We start from the raw sequence: 12857 nt of genomic DNA on the forward strand, positions 1-12857 counted from the left end.
GCATAGATATAATTTAAATGGAAGACTTTAGTAGTTATAAACAGAATATACAATATGCCATTTTTGCAAAAGAATGGCATATTGTATATTTCTTTTGCAAAAATGGCATATTGTATATTCTGTTTTATAACTACTTCTGACATATAGAATTATGAGATAACAAATGGGTATTGTTTGAAGTGTCAAGTTTGTGGTTGTTTTGCAGCCATAGAAAATTAATATACCCATTAATATTACAAATCAAGAATACTGATTATTTGCCAGGCATGGTGGCACATGCCTGTAATTCCAGTGGCTTGGGAGGCTGAGGCAGGAGAATTGTGAGTTCAAAGCCAGCCTCGGTAACTTAGCAGGGCCCTAAGCACTTTTGTGAGACCCTGTCTCAAAAAATACAAAAAGGGCTTGGGGATGTGGGATATGGCTCAGTGGTTAAGCGCTCCTGGGTTCAATCCCTGGTACCAAAAATAGTTAATGATTATTAATATTTTGATGTGTCTTGTAGTTTTTATCTATGCATATGTGTGTCTGTATATCCATTTCTTTTGCAAAAATTGCATATTATAGATTGTGTTTTATAACTACTTTTCCACTTAACATACTAACTTTTTCTCAGTAAGTAATGGCTACACAGTATTATATTAAGAATTCATTTTATTTATTTTTTTATTAAAAGAAAGAAAATCTCTTTGGGATTCAGCTAGAAAACGTCTGCATCCCAAAGAGATTTGGCTTGTTTATTCTCTGAGGGTGAAGAAAACATGGTCTACCAAAATTGAAAATCTGGTTAGATATAAAAGTCTTCCATTTAAAGAACCTTAGTATGCAATAGGATGCTTTTCCTTTTAGTTTAGTTGATACTGGCTTTATTTGATATGGTTTAAAGTTCTTTAATAAGGTGGATAAATAAAGAGGTTAATGACAAGCAATGTTTGATTTTTAAGGCCATGTTACAATAACCTTTTCTTCTGATACTTAAAATGTTCCTAAGGAGGTAACAGCCTTGGTACTTTATTATGTATCCATATCTGTTATGATTTGGATATAAGGTGTCCCCCAAAAGCTTCTGTTAATGCAGTAATAGTCAGTGGTAACATGACAAGAACTGTAACCTAATCCTAGTTTGAATGGACTGATTAGATGGTAACTGTAGGTAGGTGGAGAATGGCTGAAGAAGGTGGGCCACTGGGGGGCATGCCATGGAAGGATGCATCTTCCTTATGGTTCTTTCTCCTTTTCCTGGATCTCTCCTTCCTTTAAAGACATTTTTTTTTTCTTTTGGTACTGTGGATTGAATCTAAGGGTGCTTTATCACTGAGCTACATCCCCAACCTTTTTATTTTTATTTTGAGACAAGGTCTCACTAAGTCGCTTAGGGCCTTGCTAAGTTGCTGAGGCTGACCTTAAACTTGTGATCCTCCTGCCTCAGTCTCCTCAGTTGCTGGGATTACAGGTGTGAGCCACTGTACCTGGCTGATCTCTGCTTCCTTGTTGCAATGAGAGAGCAGTTTTCCTTCATCAGAACTCTTCCCCCATGATGTGCTGCCTCACCCTAGGTTCAGAGCCCTGAAGGACTTGGCTATCTATGGAATGAGATCTCTGAAACTGTGAGTTCCAAATAAACTTTTTCCTGTAAATTGTTCTTGCCAGGTGTTTTAGTTATAGTGATGAAAAAGCTAGCTAACACAATATCTTTATTATCAGTTCCTTAAGTCAAAATATCTCCTCTGTGCTCTCAGAATCCCTGGTATTTAAACTTTATCAAAGAATTTATCATGCAGTAATGTTAACTGTTGTTTTTACCTAATTTATAATTCTGGGTTGGTTTTTTCTGGTCTTTGTACTCATGGTATCTGGTACAGTGTCTGGCATATATCAGGCATTTGATAAAATGTTTTAATGAATACTTCCATTGCTGTATCTATTTATACATAATTGTGATTTGCTTTTAAATCTATCTCCTTTACTAAAATAAATTCCTTAAGGGCAGGGGCTAAAACATTTATCATTATAACCCTAAAATTAAGAACAAGACTGACACAAGACAGACACATGAAAAATAATGAATTGAGCTTATTTTTCATCTCTGATAAATAAAAACTCCGTTGGGGATGATAATATTGAAGAACAATTTATTGAGTCCTTTGAATCTGAATGGGAATTGGTACCTAAGATACTTTCCAAAGCAGGTTTTAAGTGGAATAAACATTAAGGAAGATAAATGAGAGAAATCTATGCACAAGTCATTAGCCTCCAAGTGGTTTCACTGTTGAAACAGCCATTTTTTGGAAAAGATTTTTTGATGTCATAAATCTTTTATGACATACCTTAGACTTAGAATATTTTATATTGACTTTTCAGCGAGAAGCTGGTATCTCACAGTATAAAGACTGTCATGGAATCTTCCTGCACCTTAATTTAATAACCACTTTGTGCACACACTAATATAGCACTCTGGCATGTTCAGGACAAATATTTCCCTTACTTATTTCCTACATGCCATGGGTACAGCCCTGGCTAAACCAGGTATGTAAACAAAATGTGTAGTTGGTATTTCAGAAATACAAGCTAGCTGCCTGAATCATTCCGCATCACTTCCCACTTTCTGGTATATTAGTACAATAAAGACCAGAAAAATCATTGGGCTTAGCTATTTATTGTGTCCCTCCTGGGACATCAGCCCTAGTCCTATGGCAGTAGCCCAGTTAATCTTAGTTCTCTAGAATCCTGTGTTTGGAATAGACTTTTAAAGATTCCATCCAAATGTCTACTTGAAATTTAATCCAATATGCAAGAGGATCATCACATCTCCAGCCCATGCCTGACTATTTACAGTGGTGTAGAATTTATAACCTTTTGAAGTGGTCCTCTCACATTTTTGCATATGTCAGATTATTAACTCAGAGTCAGCTACCATCTGTTTTGTTCCATCTTTAAACCCACTGATCCTAGAAGATTATAGAAGAGGTTGCACATTGGCAGGCCAGGAGTTGTGCCTGGCATATTTTGTTTGGCTTGAACAATTGGCCAGTATAGTCTTTTTTTTTTTTTTTTAGTTTTTTTTATTGGTTGTTCAAAACATTATAAAGCTCTTGACATATCATATTTCATACATTAGATTCAAGTTGGTTATGAACTCCCAATTTTACCCCAAATACAGATTGCAGAATCACATCGCTTACACATCCACATTTTTACATAATGCCCTATTAGTAACTGTTGTATTCTGCTACCTTTCCTATCCTCTACCATCCCCCCTCCCTCCCCTCCCATCTTCTCTCTCTACCCCATCCACTGTAATTCATATCTCTCCTTGTTTATTTTCCCATTCCCCTCACAACCTCTTATATGTAATTTTGTATAACAATGAGGGTCTCCCTCCATTACCATGCAATTTCCCTTTTCTCTCCCTTTCCATCCCACCTCATGTATCTGTTTAATGTTAATCTTTTTTTTTTTTTTTTAATATTTTCGTAGTTGTCAATGAACCCTTTATTTAATTTATTTATATGAGGTGCTGAGAATCAAGCCCAGTGCCTCACACGTGCTAGGCAAGCACTCTACCACTGAGCCACAACCCCAGCCAAAAATCAGTATAATCTTGATTAAAATCATAATAATAATAAATAATACAGTCATGCCTAGGTAAACAATGAACTTACCAGGGCAGGGTGAAGCAGGGGGCTTTGCCTTAGGACCTAAGACAAACTGAGGAGCAACTGCCCCTTTTGACAAGGCAGAAGTTTTCTAACTCTTAGCCTATGTCTTCATTTTAAAATGGGGATATAATCCCTACCGCACAGTGGTTTTTCTAAGATTCTGGGTGTAAAGCACTTTGAATAGTACCTAGCACATAATTAGTGCTCAATAAATGGTAGCTGTTTTCTCCAGGCTAAATAGCTCTTGTTGGTTCTTTCTCCTTATCAGCCTAGTTACTCTCCTTAGAAGGAATTTTTATGTGTTTGTGTGTGTGTGTGTGTGTTTGTGTGGTGCTGGGGTTCAAACGCAGTGCCTCACACATGCTAGTTAAGTGCTCTACCAATGAGTTACACCTCCAGCCTCCATCATCTTTAGATCTGTAATGCTACCTACTTAATGAGGCCTTCCTTTAATGCTGGGTGCTAAATAATCCCAGTGACTCAGGAAGCTGAGGCAGAAATTGGAGGCCAGGTTGGGCAATTTTGCAAGACTCTGTGAGAAACAAACACACAAAAAGGCAGGGGATATAGTTCAGTGCTTGAGCACCCCTGGGTTCAACCCCCTGTACCAAAAATAATAAATGATTTACCAAACCTACATAAAACAAATAAGTCTTTCTTTCACCTTCCTTGCTTCATTTCCCCCCATTTGCCATTATCACCATCTGATACTACATATTTATTTATCTAGTTTATAATTTGCCTTCCCATTCAGGATATAAGATCCATAAGAAAGGAATGTATGTCTTTTTAGAAACGAAATTAAACTGCTGTATTCCTGACACACAGAAGAATGACAAACATTTGGTAGATGCTGAACAAATAACCACTTAACTTTTTCCAAGTCTGGTATCCTAGTCTATACAAAATATTCCAAGTATAACTCAACAAGCACTGAGAATACTGGGTCAATTTTCTTTCTTGTTAATGGAGTCTTTGTGTTAAAGACTAAAATAAATGGACTATAGTCTTGGAATATATTTTTTAAAATAGACATTTCCGTTGAAAAACTATGAACAGAATGTTTTCTTCATTAAAAAAAAATACCAGGCTTGATACACAGCTCTGTGGTACAGTGTAAGGCCCTGGGTTCAATACTCAGCAACACAAAAAACAAGAACAAAAACAAACAAAAATCAAACCAGATGTCCTTACTAATATGAATTATGTACCTTAGTAGTTATTTAAAAGACTTTCCTATGAATGCTATAGAAATTCTATTTTGGAAATTTTACTTGTGGGGATGGAAACAAATTCTTGTCATACTAACAATGTCACAGTAATAATATGGTATAATAAAAGCCAGTTAGTTGCTTTCATTGTACCACTCCCTAACCTGTGGTACTTAATTCTATTCCCATTTGCTTCCCACCCCACCCTCTCCAGTCTAAGCCCTTATATGGGTAAACCTGTCTCCTTTCTACTTCTATTTAGCGACACAGAAGTTAATTCCCAGGCTTAAGATTAGCAATTATGCTATGCACTGAATATTCTCATTAAGACTATCAGTTTTCAGAATGTGAAATGAATTTGGTACTATCCTCTCTGTACAACAGTAAAAGTAAATGGTGCTGATAATACAAAAAACATATCTGTCTTGAATTATTTGGGGAAAAGTAAGAACTAATATTTTTCTCTGACAAAAACTACCCTCATATCCAATTTCTTTTAAATAGTTCCTTCCCCAGTCTGCAATTACAAGAAACTAATTTAGAAGTTCCTTGGTAGACATGGATGGAATTGGAGGTCATTAGGTTGAGTGAAATTAAAAGTAACAGAAAGACAAATAATGTATCTTCTCATTTATATGTGGAAGCTTAAAAGTTGATCTCAAAGTAGTAGAGAACAGAAGAGTGGTTATCAAAGCCTGGGAAGGGTGTTGGGGGAGGGACAAAGAGGAGATGATTAACAGATACAAGGATACAGTTGGATAGGAAGAATAACTTCTAATTTTTACAGTAATAATAAGATAACTATGGTTGATAATAATTAATTGAATATTTCAAAATAGCTAGTAGAAACAGGTTTGAATGTTCCTAACAAAGAAAGATAAATATCCAAGGTAACAGATATGCCAATTACCCTGACCTGATCATTATACATAATATATCATGCACTGAAATGTCCCAAAGTAAACCATAAATACGTACAATTGTTATGTGTCAATTAAAAATAAAAATGAAAAAAAAAAAAGTTACTTGTAGGGCTATAGTTAAATGGTGAGAAATTCTAGACCACAGCAAGTCTTTTATTTAACTAGTTCAAACACAAGTCTTGGTTCTCCTTTATAGGTATGCTAATAAGCAGAGCAATCCCAATAAATATAGTTTAGTTTCTGTTCACAAATATATACACACCTGAAAGAAGGTCCTTGGTAGGGGGGTTGTTTGAAGAAAGAATGCAGGAGTCACTATGACTCTTGGCAACTGATCTAATTTGAGGCTGAAATTCAGAACTGTTGTGAAGAGACATCTGCTTCCGTGGTGCTTTGCCTTTTATAGTTACAGACTCTAAACTCTGTCCTGAATTAAGATGGTGCTGTAGTCCAAAGAAAGAATCCTTTATTGTATCAGAGTTCTCTACAAAGTACAAGTGGTCCTTTCCCCTATTTAAAAAAAAGGACATTGTCATCAGTATCTAATCCATTGTGGTAGCATGCCACTTTGTCAGAGTCAGTAAGAGGATCAGTGATGGCAATATAGCTTGGACTTTTGAAAGAGGTGACTTTCTTGCAATGTGACTTTGTAATACTGTTTCACATCTCTTAAATAACAGATGCTTTACCTAAAGCTGTGGGATTGAATCTTGAGTAAAACAATGAAATAACGAATTTAGCACAAAAAGATGGGGGAATGGTGAGCACAGAGCCTGATATAAAGCAAATGCTTCATAAACAATTGAGAGAAAGATCTACTTCTCTTATTCTACTCTGTTCCACAAATAATTCCTTTCCCTCTTTTCCCTCATGGACATCTACATATTATTTGGTCCTATTTATTTGTACGTTGGCTTCTCCACTAGATTGTGAATAGTCCCTAAAAACAGGAATTGTGGGGTTTTTTGGTTTTGTTGCTGGGCATGCTAATTATGTATTCTACCACTGAGCTACAATCCCAGCCTCGGGGACTGTGTCTTATTAATTTCTAGGCTCCTGATACTGAACCAGGACCACAGTGGGAACTTAAAAATTATATGCTGAATGAGTGATGGTATTTCTGTCTTCAGTTTTTCACTTAACCACAAATGAAAGAAAGAAATCACAAGTACAATGGGAGTTAGCTGACAGACTGGTATTAACTCTAGTAATTACCTTGGTGTGGTTGATCTACTACTGTTGGCTCCTAATTCTTTTCCATCATTTTTGAGGGTAGGTACCCCATGGGACCTTGATGGAATCAGAAACTGGGTATGGCTGGATTCAGTATTCTCTCTGGATCCCTGCTTAGGTAAAAGCACATTTTCTGCCATGTCAGTGATAGGAAGAGGATTGTAGCTGTTGTAAGTTTCTGATAGAGGCTCCAAGGCAAGTGAAACCTGAAAAAAACATGTAATATATCAGAAATTTTCTTTAGCATCCACTATTTTGACTCCCCTACTGCATATAAATTATGTTCCCCATTCCTTACAAGATTAAGTCTAATTTCCTGCCTACTTTAGATGCCTCATCTCTCACCATGCTCCCCTCTATTTCATCCCTTTGGCCTGGTCAGACCAATTACTTAGAGTTCTCTAAATGTGCCTTACATTTTATTGCTTTATATCTTTGTATATAAAATTTATCTTAACATTAATTCTTTATGTCCAGTAGAAATGTTATGTTCATTGCCTTCTTCATGTTTCTGCTTATTTGGTATCTACTCTGTTTCTACTTATTTGGTATCTACCCATCAAATACAACCAGCAAGTACTGAATACTATAGCTCAGGAACTCACCCAGAGAAGCTTTGGATAATATAACCCTATCAGGAAAGCATGCTATTCTAATTTGAAGACTAAAAGAAAAAAAAGAAAAGCAGAGGCTTGGAGAAGATATTTGTATCTTTTATTTATCATCCTAATTAGATTATAAATTCCTTGAAGGCATGAATTTCCTTCTTCAATTTTTTAACATGGTTTTTCCTATTTTTTAAATATTTTTTTGTTTTAGTTGTAATGGACACAATACATTTATTTATTTATTTATTTGGTACCAGGGATTGAACTCGGGGGCACTCGACCACTGAGCCACATCCCTAGTCCTGTTTTTGTATTTTATTAGAGACAGGGTCTCATTGAGTTGCTTAGTGCCTCACTAAACTGCTGAGGCTGGTTTTGAACTTTCAATCCTCCTGTCTCAGCCTCCTAAGCCAATGGGATTATAGGCGTGCACCACCATGCCTGGCTTATTTATTTATTTTTATGTGGTGCTGAGGATCAAACTCAGTGCCTTGCATGTGCAAGGCAAGTATTCTGACACTGAGCTACAACCCCAGCCCCTTCAATTTTTTATTATTTATTATTTTTTAGTTGTAGCTGGACACAATACCTTTATTTCACTTATTTATTTTTATGTGGTGTGTTGAGAGCCACAGCCGAAGGGGCCCCAGCAAACTTCCAGCTGCCAGCAAACTTCCAGCTGCCGGCTGATGATTGGCTCACAGCGGCCCCAGCAACATCTAACTGATTGGCTCCTCGGCCCCAGCAACATCTAGCTGATTGGCTCCTCTGCGGTGATGCTCATTGGGCTGTTTCCCTGCCCTTTCAGACCACGGAGCTGCTCATTGGGGGACTTTCTTGGCTCCACGTGACCCAGCCAATAGGCCTCAAGAGCAGGAGGATTGTGGGAGGTGGAAAGAAGCTTGTGTGGGAGAGAGAGGCTTGTGGAAAGCCGGTGGTGGCAGTTGAGGCTCTGAGGGTTTTTCCTGAGAGGCTGTTTTGTTTGGCGTGTGTGGTTCTAAAAATAAAGTTAGTTTCTTTTGACAAGTGGCTCCTGATTGTGCCCAGCCAGACTGCGGCATTTGGTGGCCCGCACGGGGAGCGACTGAGGGTAAGTGAACTGCTCGCCCCTGAGGGCAGGGCGAGAGGATGGGTAGCCATTTTAAGATTCTTCTTTTGTTATTTTGTTTCACTTTTGTTTTAAGTTGCCTGTCCCTGGAGATGTGTAAGATGGAAGAAAAACCGCTCACATCTGAGGAACAGATAGGGAGAAAGGACGGATGGACATTTCAGGAGGCTATTATAATGATTTTGTGTTGTTCCAATTTTGTTTCACTCTGTTTCAGTTTTGTTAGGCGTTATCTTGTTGGGTTGTATTATAGTAGAAATACGGGATCAGAAATTAGTAAAAAACAAACTGAAAGAGTGTTAAGTAAATTGTTAGAGGAAGGAGGCATCTCAGTAAAATCAAGAACAATCAGGGCATACGTTGATACAATACAAAAATGTAGCCCATGGCTTTTTAAGGAGGAGTTGTTAAATATATCACAATGGAACCATCATGGTGAAGATTTAAAAAGAATAGAAAAGAAAAGCCCAGGGACTCTGCCAGTTGGCACATTGCCATTGTGGATGTTCATATCTTGTTTGCTTAGTCCAAAGCCTTCAGTTCAGACAATGGTAGAGGAAGAAGAAGACATAATGATTCAAGTAAAAGAGAAGGTCTCTCAAGTTAGTCAGACAGAGGAAAAGATTCAAGTAAAAGAGAAGGCCTCTCAAGCTAGTCAGACAGAGAAAGAAAGTGTAAAACAGAAAAAGCCATCAGGGGGAAAGTTACAACAGGAGACTGCTACTAACACCTTTCTATCACCAGAGGACGTAAGTGTCCAACTAACAAGGCCACCTCCATATGCTGGGAGGTCCCCAACCCCCGCAGTTGATAGTTGGGATCCTGAGACAAGATCTCAAATATTAACATGCCCTGTATTTGAGGCAGGAGGGCAGCGATTTTACCAAGTTTTAAATTTCAAAACAGTGAAGCAGCTAAAAGAGGCTGTAACAACCTATGGTCCTCAAGCACCCTTCACTGTAAGCATGGTCGAATCCATTAACAACTTGAACATGACGCCAGAAGATTGGGCTAATATGTGTAAAGCTGTGCTAAACGGAGGACAATACCTGTTATGGAAGGTTGCCAATGAGGAATTTTGCAAGGAGACGGCTAGGCGAAATGCAGCAGCTGGTTATCCTCAGAGAAATCTAGATATGTTGTTAGGAAAGGGACCTTATGAGGATCAGCAGCAACAAATTGCATATGATCCTGGCGTATATGCACAAATTGCTGCAGATGCAATTAAGGCATGGAAGACTTTACAAGGACATGGAGGTTTACAAGGTCAATTATCTAAGGTAATACAAGGAGCTAATGAACCTTATGCTGAATTTGTAGATAGGCTTATTCAAACAGCTACCAGAGTTTTTGGGAATACAGAACAAGCAATGCCATTACTAAAACACCTGGCTTATGAGCAAGCGAATCGTTGGTGCAGAGATATCATTAGACCATGGAAACATGAAGATTTAAACACATATATTAAATTATGTAGAGACATTAATGAACAAGAGCAAGTCGTGGCAGCTGCAGTAAAACAGGCTTTAGATGCCAGGCCAAGAACATGCTACAATTGTGAACAAACAGGACATTTTAAAAGGAATTGCCCCATTGGAGGAGGGTTTAACAAAACTAGGTATCAAAGGAGTAGAATACCAGGTATTTGCCCACGATGCCGTAGAGGGAGACTTTGGGCTAATGAATGCCGTTCTCAAACCACCATAGAGGGTACTCCATTATCAAAAAACGAACAAGGACCAGGTGTTTATCCACGATATCGTGGAGAAAGGCATCGGGCTCCATTGCCAAAAAATGGACAGGGGGGCCCAATGCTCCGGGGCCCAAAACCACAAATATATGGAGCACTGGAGGAACCCAGCAACCCCATCAGGGTAGTGCCCAGGACACATTGTCCATCAGATCCCTCATCAGACAAACCAGAGGGAGCGCAGGGTTGGACATCTGCGCCTCCGCCAGAGCAGTACTAACTCCAGAGATGGGAGTTCAAATCATTCCCACAGGGGTGAAAGGACCTCTTCCCAAAGGAACAGTAGGCTTATTATTGGGACGCAGCTCTTCTACTCTAAAAGGACTTATGATAAGTCCTGGGGTAATTGATCCCGATTATGAAGGTGAAATAAAAATTATAGCCAGTTCTCCAAAGGGTATATCAGTAATTTCACCAGGAGATAGAATAGCACAGTTACTAATAATACCCAGCCTACATGATAAATTTTCCAGTCGTACTGTAGAAAGAGGTTCCAAGGGATTAGGCTCCACAGGTGTAGATTGGGCTATGCTTTCTTTAAATTTAGATTCTTGCCCCATGCTAAAACTAAATATTCAAGGACATGAATTTAATGGGCTACTGGATACAGGTGCAGACCTTAGCATCATCTCTCGTCAAGAATGGCCAAAACATTGGCCATTACAACAAGCCACTCAAACGCTTCGAGGCTTAGGAGTGGCGACTAATCCCCATAGAAGTGCAATGGTATTAGATTGGAAGGATCCTGAAGGATGTGAAGGAACTATACAGCCATATGTATTGGATCATCTTCCCGTAACTTTATGGGGACGAGATGTCCTAGATCAATTAGGTTTGACATTAACAAATAACATCAACCAAAATGCACCCACTATTATGACTAGACAAGGTTTTAGGAAAGGAAAAAGATTAGAAAAACAAGAACAAGGTATAGCAGCACCAATACAAATAGATCAAGGAACAGAAAGACATGGGTTGGATTTTCAGAAAGGGCCACTGAGACAATAAAAATTACTTGGAAATCAGAAAGACCAGTATGGGTTCCTCAGTGGCCCCTGACTAAAGAAAAGATACAAGCAGCCCATGACCTGGTCAAACAACAATTAGCGGAAGGACATATACAACCTTCTGTATCTCCCCATAATACTCCCATTTTTGTCATCAAAAAGAAATCTGGTAAATGGAGATTATTGCAAGATTTAAGAGCCATTAATAATGAGATGGTTATTATCGGACCTGCTCAATCAGGGATTCCTCAGTTGTCTGCTTTGCCAAAAACCTGGTATGTTTTAGTTATAGATATTAAAGATTGTTTTTTTTCAATTCCAATTCATCCTGAGGATAGTCCACGTTTTGCATTTACTATCCCTGCACTGAATCATGAAGGTCCTGATCAGAGATATGAATGGAAAGTACTCCCTCAAGGGATGGCTAACAGCCCAACTATGTGTCAAATTTATGTTAACAAAGTAATCCAGCCACTTAGAAATCAAAATCCTGAACTACAAATATTTCACTATATGGATGATGTATTATTAGCACACAAAGATAAAAACACATTGCTAGAATGTTATGCCACACTTACAAACTTATTAAAAAATTATAATCTAGAGATAGCAATAGATAAAGTACAATTAAATTTTCCAATTAATTATTTAGGAGTTCTATTATCCTCAACCATGGTCCGTCCACCAAAAATTCAAATACGAGTAGATCAACTCAAATCACTTAATGACTTTCAAAAGTTATTAGGAGACATAAATTGGATAAGGCCTTATTTAGGTATACCAACAGGAGAGTTGGGACCTTTATTTGATATCCTAAAAGGTCCATCAGATCCAAATTCACCCCGAATGTTAACGCCTGAAGCAAGAAAGGCATTAAAAATCATTGAAACATATGTGGAAAATATGCATTTGGATAGAATTGATATAAGTTTGCCTTTATTATTTATTGTACTACCAACAAAAAATATTCCTACAGGAGTATTTTGGCAAGAAGGTCCATTATTATGGATGCATTTATCTTATTCTCCTAACACTATTCTTACTAGGTATCCTGAGGCTGTAGGACAATTAATACTCAAAGGAATAAAAGCAGCAAAGGGAGTGTTTGGAATTTCTCCCAATAAAATTATTACTCCATATACTATGAATCAAATTGATGAGTTAGCTAATGAGTTAAATACTTGGGCAATAATCTTGTGCAAATCTAATGTTTCATTTGATAACCACTTACCATCTAATCCTTTATTGTCTTTTTGGTCATTGCATCCTGTAATTTTTCCAAAAATGACAAGAAAAACACCTATCATGAATGCTCCAAATATATTCACTGATGGTTCAAATAATGGTACAGCAGCAGTAGT

At 37.8% G+C, this 12857-nt stretch overlaps 1 protein-coding gene across 3 annotated transcripts in view; it reads right to left on the minus strand.

Moving 5' to 3' along the window:
* Nucleotides 1-12857, minus strand: part of C2cd3 (C2 domain containing 3 centriole elongation regulator) — a 145959-nt gene that overhangs the window by 109633 nt on the left and 23469 nt on the right. For all 3 annotated transcript variants that reach the window (XR_006851286.2, XM_046441952.2, XM_046441951.2), the window contains exons 4-5: nt 7006-7229; nt 6053-6300 (exon numbers count right to left, since the gene is read on the minus strand). Coding sequence is in view for 2 of the 3 variants with exons in the window: in XM_046441952.2 (XP_046297908.1) it covers nt 6053-6300; nt 7006-7229 (472 nt within the window). In the remaining variant the exon portion in view is untranslated. The remainder of the gene's footprint in view (nt 1-6052; nt 6301-7005; nt 7230-12857) is intronic.

The sequence above is a fragment of the Marmota monax genome, unplaced genomic scaffold (genome assembly GCF_021218885.2).
Source record: "Marmota monax isolate L192 unplaced genomic scaffold, Marmota_monax_Labrador192_F-V1.1 WCK01_AAM20220418_F8-fsc00068, whole genome shotgun sequence".
NCBI classification, from domain to species: domain Eukaryota; kingdom Metazoa; phylum Chordata; class Mammalia; order Rodentia; family Sciuridae; genus Marmota; species Marmota monax.